Here is a 12392-nt window from a genome sequence, read left to right on the forward strand (position 1 = left end):
ACCCTATTGCCTCACATCTGCTTCAGTCCCTTTCCCCGGCTGTCACAACTCACCTAACTAAAATATTTAGTTTTCCTTCTCATCTGGTAACTTTCCTCCTTTATTCACACACGCCAGCAAACACAATTAAAAAAACGTCCCACAACCAAAACTAAAGCAGACCTGTCTCTAATCTGCCCTTCATCTTTAAAGGGAACCGGTCAGGTCCCCTGGGCACCTAGAACCACGAGCTGTTTTGGGTGCATAATTCTGTCTAAGGGTATGTGCCCATGATCAGGATTCACTGTGTCCTGACCTGTGGGTCCGCAAGTCTCCTCCACAGGAGAATGCAGGAGACCACAGCTGCTTGTACCCACGATCAGGGTTCAGTGCGCTGCGGTCTCACTTGTGTTCTCCCTACGAAGGATGCATGCAAATCCGCAGCAAACAATTGACATGCTGCATGCTGGAAAGACAAACCGCTGGTCAGTGTTTGCTGTGGAAAAAACAAGCACAGTGGGCACGAGATTTCTAGAAATCCCATCCACTATGCTTGTACTGTACAATACAGCGTTATGGATGCAGCTAAAGCATGCTGTGTCCAGAACACTGCAAACACTGATCATGGGCATGCACCCTAACAGTACCAGCATATCACAGCACACAAACAGATCTTTAGAAAAAGTATTTATAAAGACTATTTGGGATGCTAATGAGCAGTGTGACTAGTTACAGGGGCGTTAGTTTCCCCGACTAGTCTGCCCACGTAGCATGTTATCACGTCCTGGTGGACGTGATAACATGCTATACCATGCCCAGCGTCACTGCATGTCTCTTAAAAGCTATGCGTACCTCTCAGTAGTGTGCATCTCCGACACTAGGTGTAGGCCCATGGCCCACGATTAGAAGTCACATCATTTTCTGGCTTCAAAGAGGTGTAGTGCGCATGACTGAAAATGCAGAGACTTCTGATCATGGGCCATGAGCATACACCCGACGTTGGACACGTGCAATATTGAGAGGTACGCGTGGCTTTTAAGAAAGATGCAGTGACATTGGGCATTGTATAGCACGTTATCACGCCCACAGGAAAATCCTGCCATATTCCAACTAGAGGCACATAGGCTCACTCAATGCAAAAAAGCTGAGCGAGGCGGTCGCCCTCTAGTGAGCTTTTGGCTGGGAGTAGGCATATGGCATACTTGTGGCCACGTGACCACCATTCCAGGCTCAGACATCGGAGAAGAGGATTCACAACTCTGCAGTCACAGCCTTAATAGGAGGAAGGATTAACAGAAAAACCTATTGGTTTTACCTCGGGGAACATTTGTCAACCCTTTCCATTCTATTGCTCCACCGCAGAACATACCAATTAAATTTTATATCATTTTCATATCATCAGCTTTCACAAAAATTACTTCAGAAAGTCGTAAAAAGAAAAATGAATTTTAGTGCATTAGGCTACTTTCACACATCCGGCTTGAGCCCTGCGGCTCAATCCGGCTGTGCAAGCTATGCAACGGATGCGGTGAAAACACCGCATCCTTTGCATAAGTTTTTCCCATGCGGCCCGCCCGGTTTTTGCCGCTTGCGGCATGCTACTGAGCATGCGCAGTGGCAAAAACCGCATGCGGCGGCCGGATGCGGTATTTGCCGCATCGCGCCGCATCCGGCCGCCATAGGCATGCATTGAGAGATGCGCCGCATCGGCCGAATGCGGCGCGATGCGGTTTTTTTTTGCCGCACGAAAAAACGTGCCAGGCAACGTTCCATCCGGCCGCCGCATCGGCTAAATCTGCCGCATGCGGCAAAAACCGGATGGAACGCAAGGCCATGCGGCACAATGCGGCACTAATTAAAGTCTATGCAGGAAAATCGCAACCGGCAGCAAAGAAAAACGGTTGCGATTTTCCTGCAAAGTGCCGGATTGTGCCGCAGAAGAAAAACCGGAGGTGTGAAAGTACCCTAAGGCTGCTTTCACACATTAGTTTTTTGCCATCAGGCACAATCTGGCAAAAACATGAAAAAACGGATCCGGCGTCTGTTGCCGCCGGATCCGTTTTTTCCCCCAGAGACTTTCATTAGCACCGGATTGTGCCGGATGGCCTTGTGTTTCATCCGTTTTTGCCGGATCCGGCAAAGTTTACTTGTCCGACGGCCGGATGAAACGTTCAAGTAAACGTTTTTGTGTCCGGCACAAAAATTGCATGTTTTATAATGGAAGCCTACGGACGACGAATCCGGTGTAATGTGGCAAAAAAAACGGATCCGGCCACCGGATCCATTTTTTTGAACTGAGCATGCTCAGAATCACACCGGATCTATCAAAAAACTGAAGGAACTGATCCGTTTTTTTTTGCCGGATCGTGCCTGATGCCAAAAAACTGGTGTGAGAAAGCAGCCTAACACACAAAACTAGACCAAAACAGGCATAAAGGCGACAATGATTGGGGGCTCAAGTTCTAAGCTGACAGCCCTTATCATTAAAGGAGGACACAAGAACCCCGCTACCTGGGATTCCAAAGACCTAATCTGGAGTTTCGCTATGGTGGAGCACAAATCAGTCGCTCTTGATTTTAGGCTGCCTATAAAAGAGCTAGAGGACTCAGCGGGCAATATTTCCTGGGTAGGAAGCAAATACAGGCGGGGCGGCCACCTTCTGAAGATTCTCCTAATATCAATCTGAAAGGTCAAACATCTACATTTACATATTGATTTTTTACATTCCTAATCGCTTTGATATGCTCTAAAATCATGTCATCTGTGGCAAACAAGCTTTACTGGGTCCACGTCTATTATGTTGTAAGGGTATCTTTTTTTCTATAAAATAACAGGACTGGAACGAGCAAGAAGGAGATTGATTTCTAATGTGATGCAGAAAAAGGATTCTTCTATTTGATGAAGACATGGATTAGAACAGGGGCTGAGACTCGGCTGGGTCTATGGGCCGCACAGAGACATTGTTAATTTGGGGAGGCTGCATTCTTTGCAAAACAAAATGACATTTTTACGTGTAATTATACCATTTTCTTCTATGCACCTTTTGATGATTTCGGTGTGTTTTTTATTTTATTTTTAGTTTATACATAAAATAGCATTTTTAGTGGCAACATTTTTTTTCATGCCTTATTTTCATTTTTGTTTTTTACATTTAATGTAATTCATGAGTAATGTGCCTCCTCCGGGTTCCCTCCTTGCAGTAACGTCACCATCCTGGTCCACTTCTTGTAGTAACTTGTCCATTCTGGTCCTCATCTTGTAGTAATGTCCCCATCTTGGAGTAATGTGCTTCATCCTGGTCCCCATTGAGTAATTTGCCTCATCCTGGTCCCCTCTTGTAGTAACTTCCCCATACTGGTCCCCTCTTGTAGTAACTCCCCCATACTAGTCCCCTCTTGTAGTAACTACTCCATATTAGTCCCCTCTTGTAGTAACTCCCCCCATACTAGTCCCCTCTTGTAGTAACTTCCCCATACTGGTCCCCTCTTGTAGTAACTCCCCCATACTAGTCCCCTCTTGTAGTAACTCCCCCCATACTAGTCCCCTCTTGTAGTAACTCCCCCCATACTAGTCCCCTCTTATAGTAACTCCCCATACTAGTCCCCTCTTGTAGTAACTTCCCCATCCTGGTCCCTTTCTTGTAGCAACTTCCCCAAGCTTGTCATCATCTTTTAGAAATGTACCCATCTTGCAGTAATATGCTCCATCCTGGTCCTATTCTTGACTAATGTGCCTCATCCTGGTCCCTTCTTGTAGTAACTTCCCCATCCTGGTCCCTTTTTTGTAGTAACGTCCACATCCTTGTCATCTTTTAGTAATGTTCCCATCTTGCAGTACTATGCTCCATCCTGGTCCCCATCTTGAGTAATGTGCCCCCTTTTTTGTAGTAACTTCCCCATCCTGGTCCCCTTGTTGTAGTAACTCCCCACCCTTGTGATCATCTTTTTGTAATGTACCCACCTTGCAGTAATGTGTTCCATCCTGAGTAACATGCCTCATCCTGGTCCCCTTCTTGTAATGCCTTCCCCATACTGGTCCCCTTCTTGTAGTAACTCCCCACCCTTGTCATCTTTTTGTAATGTACCCACCTTGCAGTAATGTGTTCCATCCTGAGTAACATGCCTCATCCTGGTCCCCTTCTTGTAATGCCTTCCCCATACTGGTCCCCTTCTTGTAGTAACTTCCCCATCCTTGTCATCTTTTTGTAATGTACCCACCTTGCAGTAATGTGTTCCATCCTGAGTAACATGCCTCATCCTGGTCCCCTTCTTGTAATGCCTTCCCCATACTGGTCCCCTTCTTGTAGTAACTTCCCCATCCTTGTCATCTTTTTGTAATGTACCCACCTTGCAGTAATGTGTTCCATCCTGAGTAACATGCCTCCTCCTGGTCCCCTTCTTGTAGTGCCTTCCCCATACTGGTCCCCTTCTTGTAGTAACTCCCCACCCTTGTCATCTAGTTTTACAGTCGTGCAGTACTCCTTTCAGTTTTGGATGATGGATAGAACATTGCTCTGTGAGATGTTAGAGCTTGCGCTATTTTTGTTTAGAAACCTACCCTGCTTTACTCTTCTCCCCAACTTTATCCTTGACCTGTCTAGCGTGTTTCTCACCCAATGTTCTCAAACCAATCTCTGCGATCTTCACAGAACTATAGTTATACTAAGAATAAATTACACACATGGACTCAATTCACTAAATGTGTGACTTCTGGAGGTAATGGTCACTCTGGATTCTATTTAGGGGTGTCAGATTAAAGGGGGCTGAATACAAATGCACGTCATAATTTTCAGATTTACGGTATATTAAAAATATTTAGAAAACCATGTATCAATTATATACTTCACAGAATATAAAATTATATGCAGGTGTAACGTAAAAAAATGTGAAAAAAAAATCATGGGGTAGAAATACTTTTTCAAAAGGACTATTTACAGTACTGTGGAAAATGTTTAGGCACATATGGAAAAAATGCTTCAAAATTTAGATGTTCATTTGCCTATTTTTTAACAATTAATAAATGCTATTTGAATGAAGACAAGAGAAATCTAAATCAAAACAGCATCAAAGTAACAATTCTTCTAGATATAGTTGATGGCAGTCCTTGAAGGAACTTGGTAGGGAGCTTGTTCCAAACAGCTTGGTGACCGAACCACCGATCTTCTGTGGAGGTAGACTCATTCATGGAATCCCACACTGCTTGATGATGTTGATAGCAAAGCTTTGTGGTGACCATATCATCACGTCTGGGACTTAGGTCTTGGTTCCACTTGCGCACAGCTTCTGATGGGAGAGCATGGGAAGCGATATGCTAATGACCCTCTCCTGCGAGCGTCAGCCAACAGTAATGCGAGTGTGATGCGATCAGGTCACAGTTGTGGAGAGGAGGGAGGGAGCACTTTCTCCAGCTCCTCCGCTGCCTGTCTCTTCGTATATCGCACTGCACTCGCATGTAATCCGAGTTTCACACGCTCCCATAGACTTGTTTGGGGGTGCGTGAACAGAGAATCGCTGCCAAATGGAGCATGCTGTGATTTCTTATGCCAATCACAGGTGGACACTGCCCCATAGTTTTACACTAGAGAGCAGTCCGTCCGATGTTTTATCAGATTGCACTCGTCCATACAAAATGCATGTGGAACCGTACCCTCATGGTTCTTTACGCTGAAGATGCTTAGAGGGAACCCGTCAGGTCCTATATGCGTTCTAACCTACAAGCAGTGTGTTGTGTGGCCTAGTAACCCCTTCCTACCCATCCCTGTGTTGTAATATTGTGTAATATGAATTTATAAAAAAAAAAGTTTTATAACTTACATGTTCCCTATGTAAATAGGAGAGGGTCTAGTCCCCGGGCATCGCATCGCCCCGTGGGTGTTTGCATGCTTCCGTGGTACCACACCCCTGTGGGCTTGATACCATGGATTTACATCACGTCACTGTCAGCTCCTGGAGATCCCGCGTTAGCGCTCTTGCCATTCCTGCAGCCGTCATATCCGGGTGTTTGCTTGCTGGCTCTAGACACGATCTGCATATGGTCGGAACCGCAGGAGTCTTCTGATTATGCGCAGTGCACTTGTGAAGCCGGCAAGTCAACATCCGGATATGAAACGGCACGCACGGCACTCCAGGAGCTGATAGTGAGGTGGCTCCTGTAAATCCATGGTATCACACCCACAGGGGTGTGATACCATGGAAAGCTCCTGAAAATCCAGCGTGTGCGCTTGCCGTTTGCGCAGCCTTCATATCCAGATGTTTACTTGCCGCCTTCACAAGCGCACGTCGCTCATGTAAATTTATATTCAAAAAATAAAATTTCTTCACAAAACAGTCATCAGCTCTCCTTCTTATAGATTTTCGTTCTGTTTTAGCACTACTATCCACACAAAAATTGATTATTTTTTTCTTTTTTGGGGATTTTTATATATTTTTTTTTCTTTATTATGTGGTCTTAAGCGGTTATTTAATATTTCTTATATTGTATTGTCATTTATCACATGCATAGCTTTTGTATACGGCTAGTTATATTGATGATTACAATCATACCTACATTGGCAGCCTGTGAGAAAAGTGACTGGGTAATTCAGAGCTTTATTATGAATGGGCCTCTCTGATTTGGTTGCTATAGCCAATGAGCGGTTCAAGTTTGTTGGTTTTGTTTGTTTTTAATTGTTTTGGATCAGATTTCATTAAATAAATATTTATAGGTGATCCCTATTGTTATATTGTTTTTATCAGCTCAAAACAGGCAGCAATAAGAGTGACCCAGAGACACCAATCGGTGTGGAAAGTCTATCCACAATTGGTCTTCATGGAAGAATTGAGGTCAAAATCCATACCTTCAACCTGGAAATATGGTCAGGTGACTCAGCTAAGCAAGAAAACAGAAGAATTGGGGCACAGAGAAATGTCACCAGGTGCTCTGGACTGAGGAGTCAAAATGTGAAATATCTGGCTGTAGCCAGTTTGTTTGACGAAGGGCTGGGAACTGATACAATAATAAATGTCTGCAGGCAACAGTGAAGCATGACGGAGGTTCCTTGCAATTTTGGAGACGCACTTCAGCAAATGGAGTTGGGTATTAGATCAAGCTTAATGATGTAATCAATGCTGAGAAATCCAGCCAGATACTTCATCATGTAAGATCATCAGGGAGGTGTCTGTTTAGCTACGAGGAATCCCTCTGCAAAGGGGGTCCCCAAATGTTTGAGAACAGATCAGAGAAGCATGTGAGTAAAAACTTCCCGCTCCATTTGTCAGCGTTTCCGGACTGATAAGAACTTCCTGGATCACTGGTCACTATGGATGAGACCTGGATTTATTTGTTTGACCCTGAAAACAAGGAACAGTCAAAAGAGTAGAGGCACAGTGTTTCTCCTCGTCCAAAAAAGTTCAGGGTGCAAAAATCAGCCACTAAGGTGATGGCGTCTGTGTTCTGGGATAAGGAGGGCGTGCCGCTAGTGGACTACCTTCAAAAGGGTTCCACCATCAATGCAAAGTATTACATTGAACTTTTGGACCAAATGAAGGCAGCTCTAAAGGCCAAAAGGTGCGGCAAGCTGTCCAAAGGAATCTTGTTCCTGCAAGACAACACCTCCGCTCACACTGCACTAGCGACCACGGCAAAACTGGCAGAGCTGGGCTTCCAGCTTCCTGACCACCCACCTTATTCACCAGATCTAGCTCCCTCCGACTACCATCTGTTTCCAAACCTGAAGAAGCAAAACTGGCAGAGCTGGTGACCACCCACCTTATTCACCAGATCTAGCTCCCTCCGACTATCATCTGTTTCCAAACCTGATGAAACACCTCAAGGGTACCAAATTTCACACCATTTCTGATACCTTGGCTGCTACGGATGCCTGGTTTGAGGCACAACTGAAATCCTTTTTGCTAGGCTTACAGAACTTGGAATACCGATGTAAGAAGTGTGCTGACATCAGTGGAGAGATGTGGAATAAATGTAAAGTTTCATCAATCTATCTCGTTTCTTTCTGGGTAAAGCCAAAGACTTATCAGCAGCCCCTTGTATAAAGTTATTCTGCAGCAGGGAAAGGAAGAACAAGGAGTTCTGGAACTAATGATTTGCTCCCAATAGAGCAGTGATCTCGACATCATGAAGAATGTGAGATTCCATGAAGAGACAGAAGGATTTGCACAAGCCTATATCCACAGAAGATTAGTAGTTAGTTCTCCAAGATGTTTGGGACAACTTCTTTGCAGAGCTCCTTCACACCCTGTGTGTAAGTGTAAACTGGACCTAGAAGAGTTGATGCTCTTTTGAGTTGTTACACCAAACATTGATGTGATCTCAATTTGCATTTTATTAATTGATAAAAATAAACTATTGACACTTATTTTGTCTCATACACAAAAAACGGTCTGAGTTTCAGCTGATTCTCATACAATGCTCAGCATATTTTGGTCGCAGCGTCAGGTTTTGCCATCAGTATGGTCTGGGGTTTTTTTTCGTATAAAGAGAAAAAAAAAAAAGAATGCTTGTCAAGCTTCTTCTATCAAACATTTAATTAAAACCAGACCGCATAGGGATGGTATACTGTATGAGCGCTGTGAAAGGGAATCTGACAAGGTTTTTGCTCCTACATCTGAGAGCAGCATAATGTAGAGACAGAGACCCTGATTCCAGCGATGTGTCACTTACTGAGCTTTTTGCTGTCATTTTGATAAAAATCAATATTTTTTTTCTGCTGCAGATCTAGCAGTTCTCTGAATGCTGAGCTCTGTATAACCCCGGCCACACCAGTGATTGCCCATGGGCAGAAAACTGCCAGTCTATACAGAAAGCTGCTAACCAATGGTGGGGAGGGGGTATACAGAGTTGATGAATATCAAGGACTACATAGCAGCAGATTTATTAGTCCTCTATTGATAATCTACTGCTGATAAAACAGTGATTATATCAAATCTAAACTATGCAGCCCAGTAAGTGACACATTGCTGGAATCAGGATCTCTGCCCCTACACTATGCTGCTCTCAGATTAGGTGGCAAAAAACTGCTGTCAGATTCCCTTTAATATATTCACAGACTTGCATTGGTGACTTTCATCTGTGACTCATATAAACATGTCTCTGTGAGTTGGTGTGATCTTATACTTCACAAAAAAATACGCTGAAATGTGAATGGCCCCAGAGACCATTATAATTCTGTCCTATCTAGTAAGATATATATCAGTACGGTATAGTAGGATATATTCCTGGCACATGCAAATCAGGGGTGCGCCGCAGGTCGCCAGGGCACAGGCCCACGGGTGCGCCGCAGGTCGCCAGGGCACAGGCCCACGGGTGCGCCGCAGGTCGCCAGGGCACAGGCCCACGGGTGCGCCGCAGGTCGCCAGGGCACAGGCCCACGGGTGCGCCGCAGGTCGCCAGGGCACAGGCCCACGGGTGCGCCGCAGGTCGCCAGGGCACAGGCCCACGGGTGCGCCGCAGGTCGCCAGGGCACAGGCCCACGGGTGCGCCGCAGGTCGCCAGGGCACAGGCACACGGGTGCGCCGCAGATCGCCAGGGCACAGGCACACGGGTGCGCCGCAGATCGCCAGGGCACAGGCACACGGGTGCGCCGCAGGTCGCCAGGGCACAGGCACACGGGTGCGCCGCAGGTCGGTAGGGCGCAGGCACACGGGTGCACCGCAGGTCGGTAGGGCATGGCATATATGTACATCACAGGTCGGTAGTACATGCCCTCTGGGCTCCTCTCGCCATTTGGCCCCTGGACCACTACCCAGCCGTACTCCATGCCCCATCCTCCCTAGTCCTAACTTCCACCTGCCAGGCGGGACCGGCCACTACCGAGCGCTCACCTTCCCCGGGCTCCTCTGCGGACCCCCCGGCCGCCCGCTCCGGGCTCTCCCCACAACCCTCTTCCTCCTCGGGCTCCTCCATCCTCTTCTATCCTCAATGCCGTTCTCCTGACAGCTTCTCCGGAGGTCTTGTCTCTTACGTCATTACGTCATACGCACCCTTACGTCATCAGGCAGAAGGGTTCCCTTCCAAGTGGGCGGATTTTAGGAGAGTGTGACGGCCATCTTGGTTATTGGCAAAAAAACAAAAAAAAATAACTAAAATAAAAGTTTCCTAGAAAATAGCAAACTAAAGTGCAGTAGAAGCATGAAAACCGCAGTGGTGCCACACTCCTGACGAGACGGACCTAATCCCTGTGCGTGTGGAAAGTGCCAGAATGCGAGATAGCAAGCGCGAGTGCCCCTCATGTCCACCCCGGGGAGACTGCAGAGAGGAGTGGAGCTGGGGCCATTCATTGCACTTGTGTATTGTTTGCTGACAGCAGGGGAAGGGTTAAAGGGCGATGGTGCGCGCAGTGAGCGGCAGGGACAGGGTTAACCTGGCTGAGTCTCAGGCGATACCAGGAAATGCTCAGAAGCTGCAAGACACCTGTAGGGAGAGCACCGGAGGAGCCAGCCAGGTACAGAGGCGGCGGGGGACCGGGGGGACCGGGCACTGTGCGGCACTGACCGACAGCCTCATATTGGATGGATCACGCCCATCTAGCGCTCTCTGTTATCAGCCACGGTGGCCTGTGCACTGCCTCTGTGATATTGGATAATGACTACCATCTAGCGCTCTCTGTTATCAGCCATGGTGGCCTGGGCACTGGGAACTGCCTCTGTGATATTGGATAGATGACTACCATCTAGCGCTCTCTGTTATCAGCCATGATGGCCTGTGGACTGGGAACTGCCTCTGTGATATTGGATAGATGACTACCATCTAGCGCTCTCTGTTATCAGCCATGATGGCCTGTGCACTGGGAACTGCCTGTCTGCTCTTGTATGGATGACTCCCATCTAGTGCTCTCTGTTATCAGCCATTGCCTGACTGAGCTCCATGGGATGTATAGAAACCTCTCCATACAAGTGCAGTGGATTTTTTTTCTCATTTGCATATGGTATGTTGTGAGGAGAAATCTTCATTTTGGGTTTCCAGGTTTCCTGCTCATTTCACCTTGGAGGGATGTGGTGGTGACCTGTGCCATGCCCCCTTATGTACACTGCTCCACCTCAGACCCCTCCCTTCCAATACAAACAGACCTTGGCAGCTTCATGCCCACACTGTAGGGCTGGTATACTGCCCTCCACATCCCCCCAGTGCAGGCTGCTGTGCCCCTCTAGATGGTGACCTGTGCCATGCCCCCTTATGTACCCTGCTCCACCTCAGACCCCTCCCTATATACACAGACCCTGGCAGCTCCATGCCCACACTGTAGGGCTCGTATACTGCCCTCCACATCCCCCCAGTGCAGGCTGCTGTGCCCCTCTAGATGGTGACCTGTGCCATTATTATTATTATTATTATTTATTTATAGAGCACCATTAATTCCATGGTGCTGTACATGAGAAGGGGGTTACATACAAAATACGTATACAAGTTACAGTAGACAGACTAGTACAGAGGGAAGGGGGCCCTACCCTTGCGGGCTTACATTCTATAGGATTATGGAGAGGAGACAATAGGTGGGGTGTAGGTCAGGCGGCAGCTCTGCACGGTGGTCGGGCGGCAGCTCCGCACGGTGGTCGGGCGGCAGCTCCGCACGGTGGTCGGGCGGCAGCTCCGCACGGTGGTCGGGCGGCAGCTCCGCACGGTGGTCGGGCGGCAGCTCCGCACGGTGGTCGGGCGGCAGCTCCGCACGGTGGTCGGGCGGCAGCTCCGCACGGTGGTCGGGCGGCAGCGAGTTCATTGTAGATTGTAGGCATTTCGGAACAGGTGCGTTTTCAGGTTCCGTTTGAAGTTTGCAAGGGTAGGGGATAGTCTGACGTGTTGAGGCAGCGAGTTCCAGGAGACTGGGGATGCTCGGGAGAAGTCTTGGAGTCGGTTGTGTGAGGAGCGAATGAGAGAGGAGGAGAGGAGGAGATCTTGGGAGGACCGGAGGTGACGTGTTGGAGTGTAGTGGGAGAGTAGTTCGGAGATGTACGGAGGGGAAAGATTATGCACAGCTTTGTAGGTCAGTGTTAGAAGTTTGAATTGGATACGGTGGAAGATTGGAAGCCAGTGGAGGGACATGCAGAGAGGAGAAGCGGGGTGGTATTGAGGAGAGAGGTGGATAAGTCGGGCAGCAGAGTTAAGGATGGACTGGAGAGGGGCAAGCGTGTTGGCAGGGAGGCCACAGAGGAGGATGTTACAGTAGTCGAGGCGGGAGATTATGAGGGCATGCACTAGCATTTTAGTTGATTGCAAATTGAGGAAAGGGCGGATTCTGGAAATATTTTTGAGTTGAAGACGGCAGGAGGTGGTGAGGGATTGGATGTGTGGTATGAAGGATAAGGCAGAGTCAAAGGTCACTCCGAGGCAGCGAACTTTGGGTACTGGCGAGAGCGTGGTGTTATTTATTGTAATAGATAGATCAGGTGGAGAGTGTAGGTGAGACGGAGGAAAGATGATTA

General features: G+C 47.6%; 2 protein-coding genes across 8 annotated transcripts in view; one reads left to right on the plus strand and one right to left on the minus strand.

The window, feature by feature from the left end:
- The window catches only part of PIP5K1C (phosphatidylinositol-4-phosphate 5-kinase type 1 gamma), a 171335-nt gene extending 161400 nt beyond the window's left edge, over positions 1–9935 (minus strand). For all 6 annotated transcript variants that reach the window (XM_075352572.1, XM_075352570.1, XM_075352569.1 and 3 more), the window contains exon 1: positions 9798–9935. In XM_075352572.1, the coding sequence (XP_075208687.1) occupies positions 9798–9879 (82 nt within the window). In that variant the 5' untranslated portion in view covers positions 9880–9935. The remainder of the gene's footprint in view (positions 1–9797) is intronic.
- A 293-nt stretch (positions 9936–10228) lies between these two features.
- TJP3 (tight junction protein 3) overlaps positions 10229–12392 on the plus strand; it is a 78385-nt gene continuing 76221 nt past the window's right edge. Inside the window, exon 1 of one of the 2 annotated variants that reach the window (XM_075352574.1) lies at positions 10229–10417. In XM_075352574.1, coding sequence (XP_075208689.1) covers positions 10301–10417 — 117 coding nt within the window. In that variant the 5' untranslated portion in view covers positions 10229–10300. Of the gene's footprint in view, positions 10418–10881; positions 10901–12392 lie in introns of those variants that run through there. The other variant, XM_075352575.1, reaches the window with a different exon arrangement.

This window comes from Anomaloglossus baeobatrachus, chromosome 1 (genome assembly GCF_048569485.1).
Source record: "Anomaloglossus baeobatrachus isolate aAnoBae1 chromosome 1, aAnoBae1.hap1, whole genome shotgun sequence".
Lineage (NCBI taxonomy): Eukaryota > Metazoa > Chordata > Amphibia > Anura > Aromobatidae > Anomaloglossus > Anomaloglossus baeobatrachus.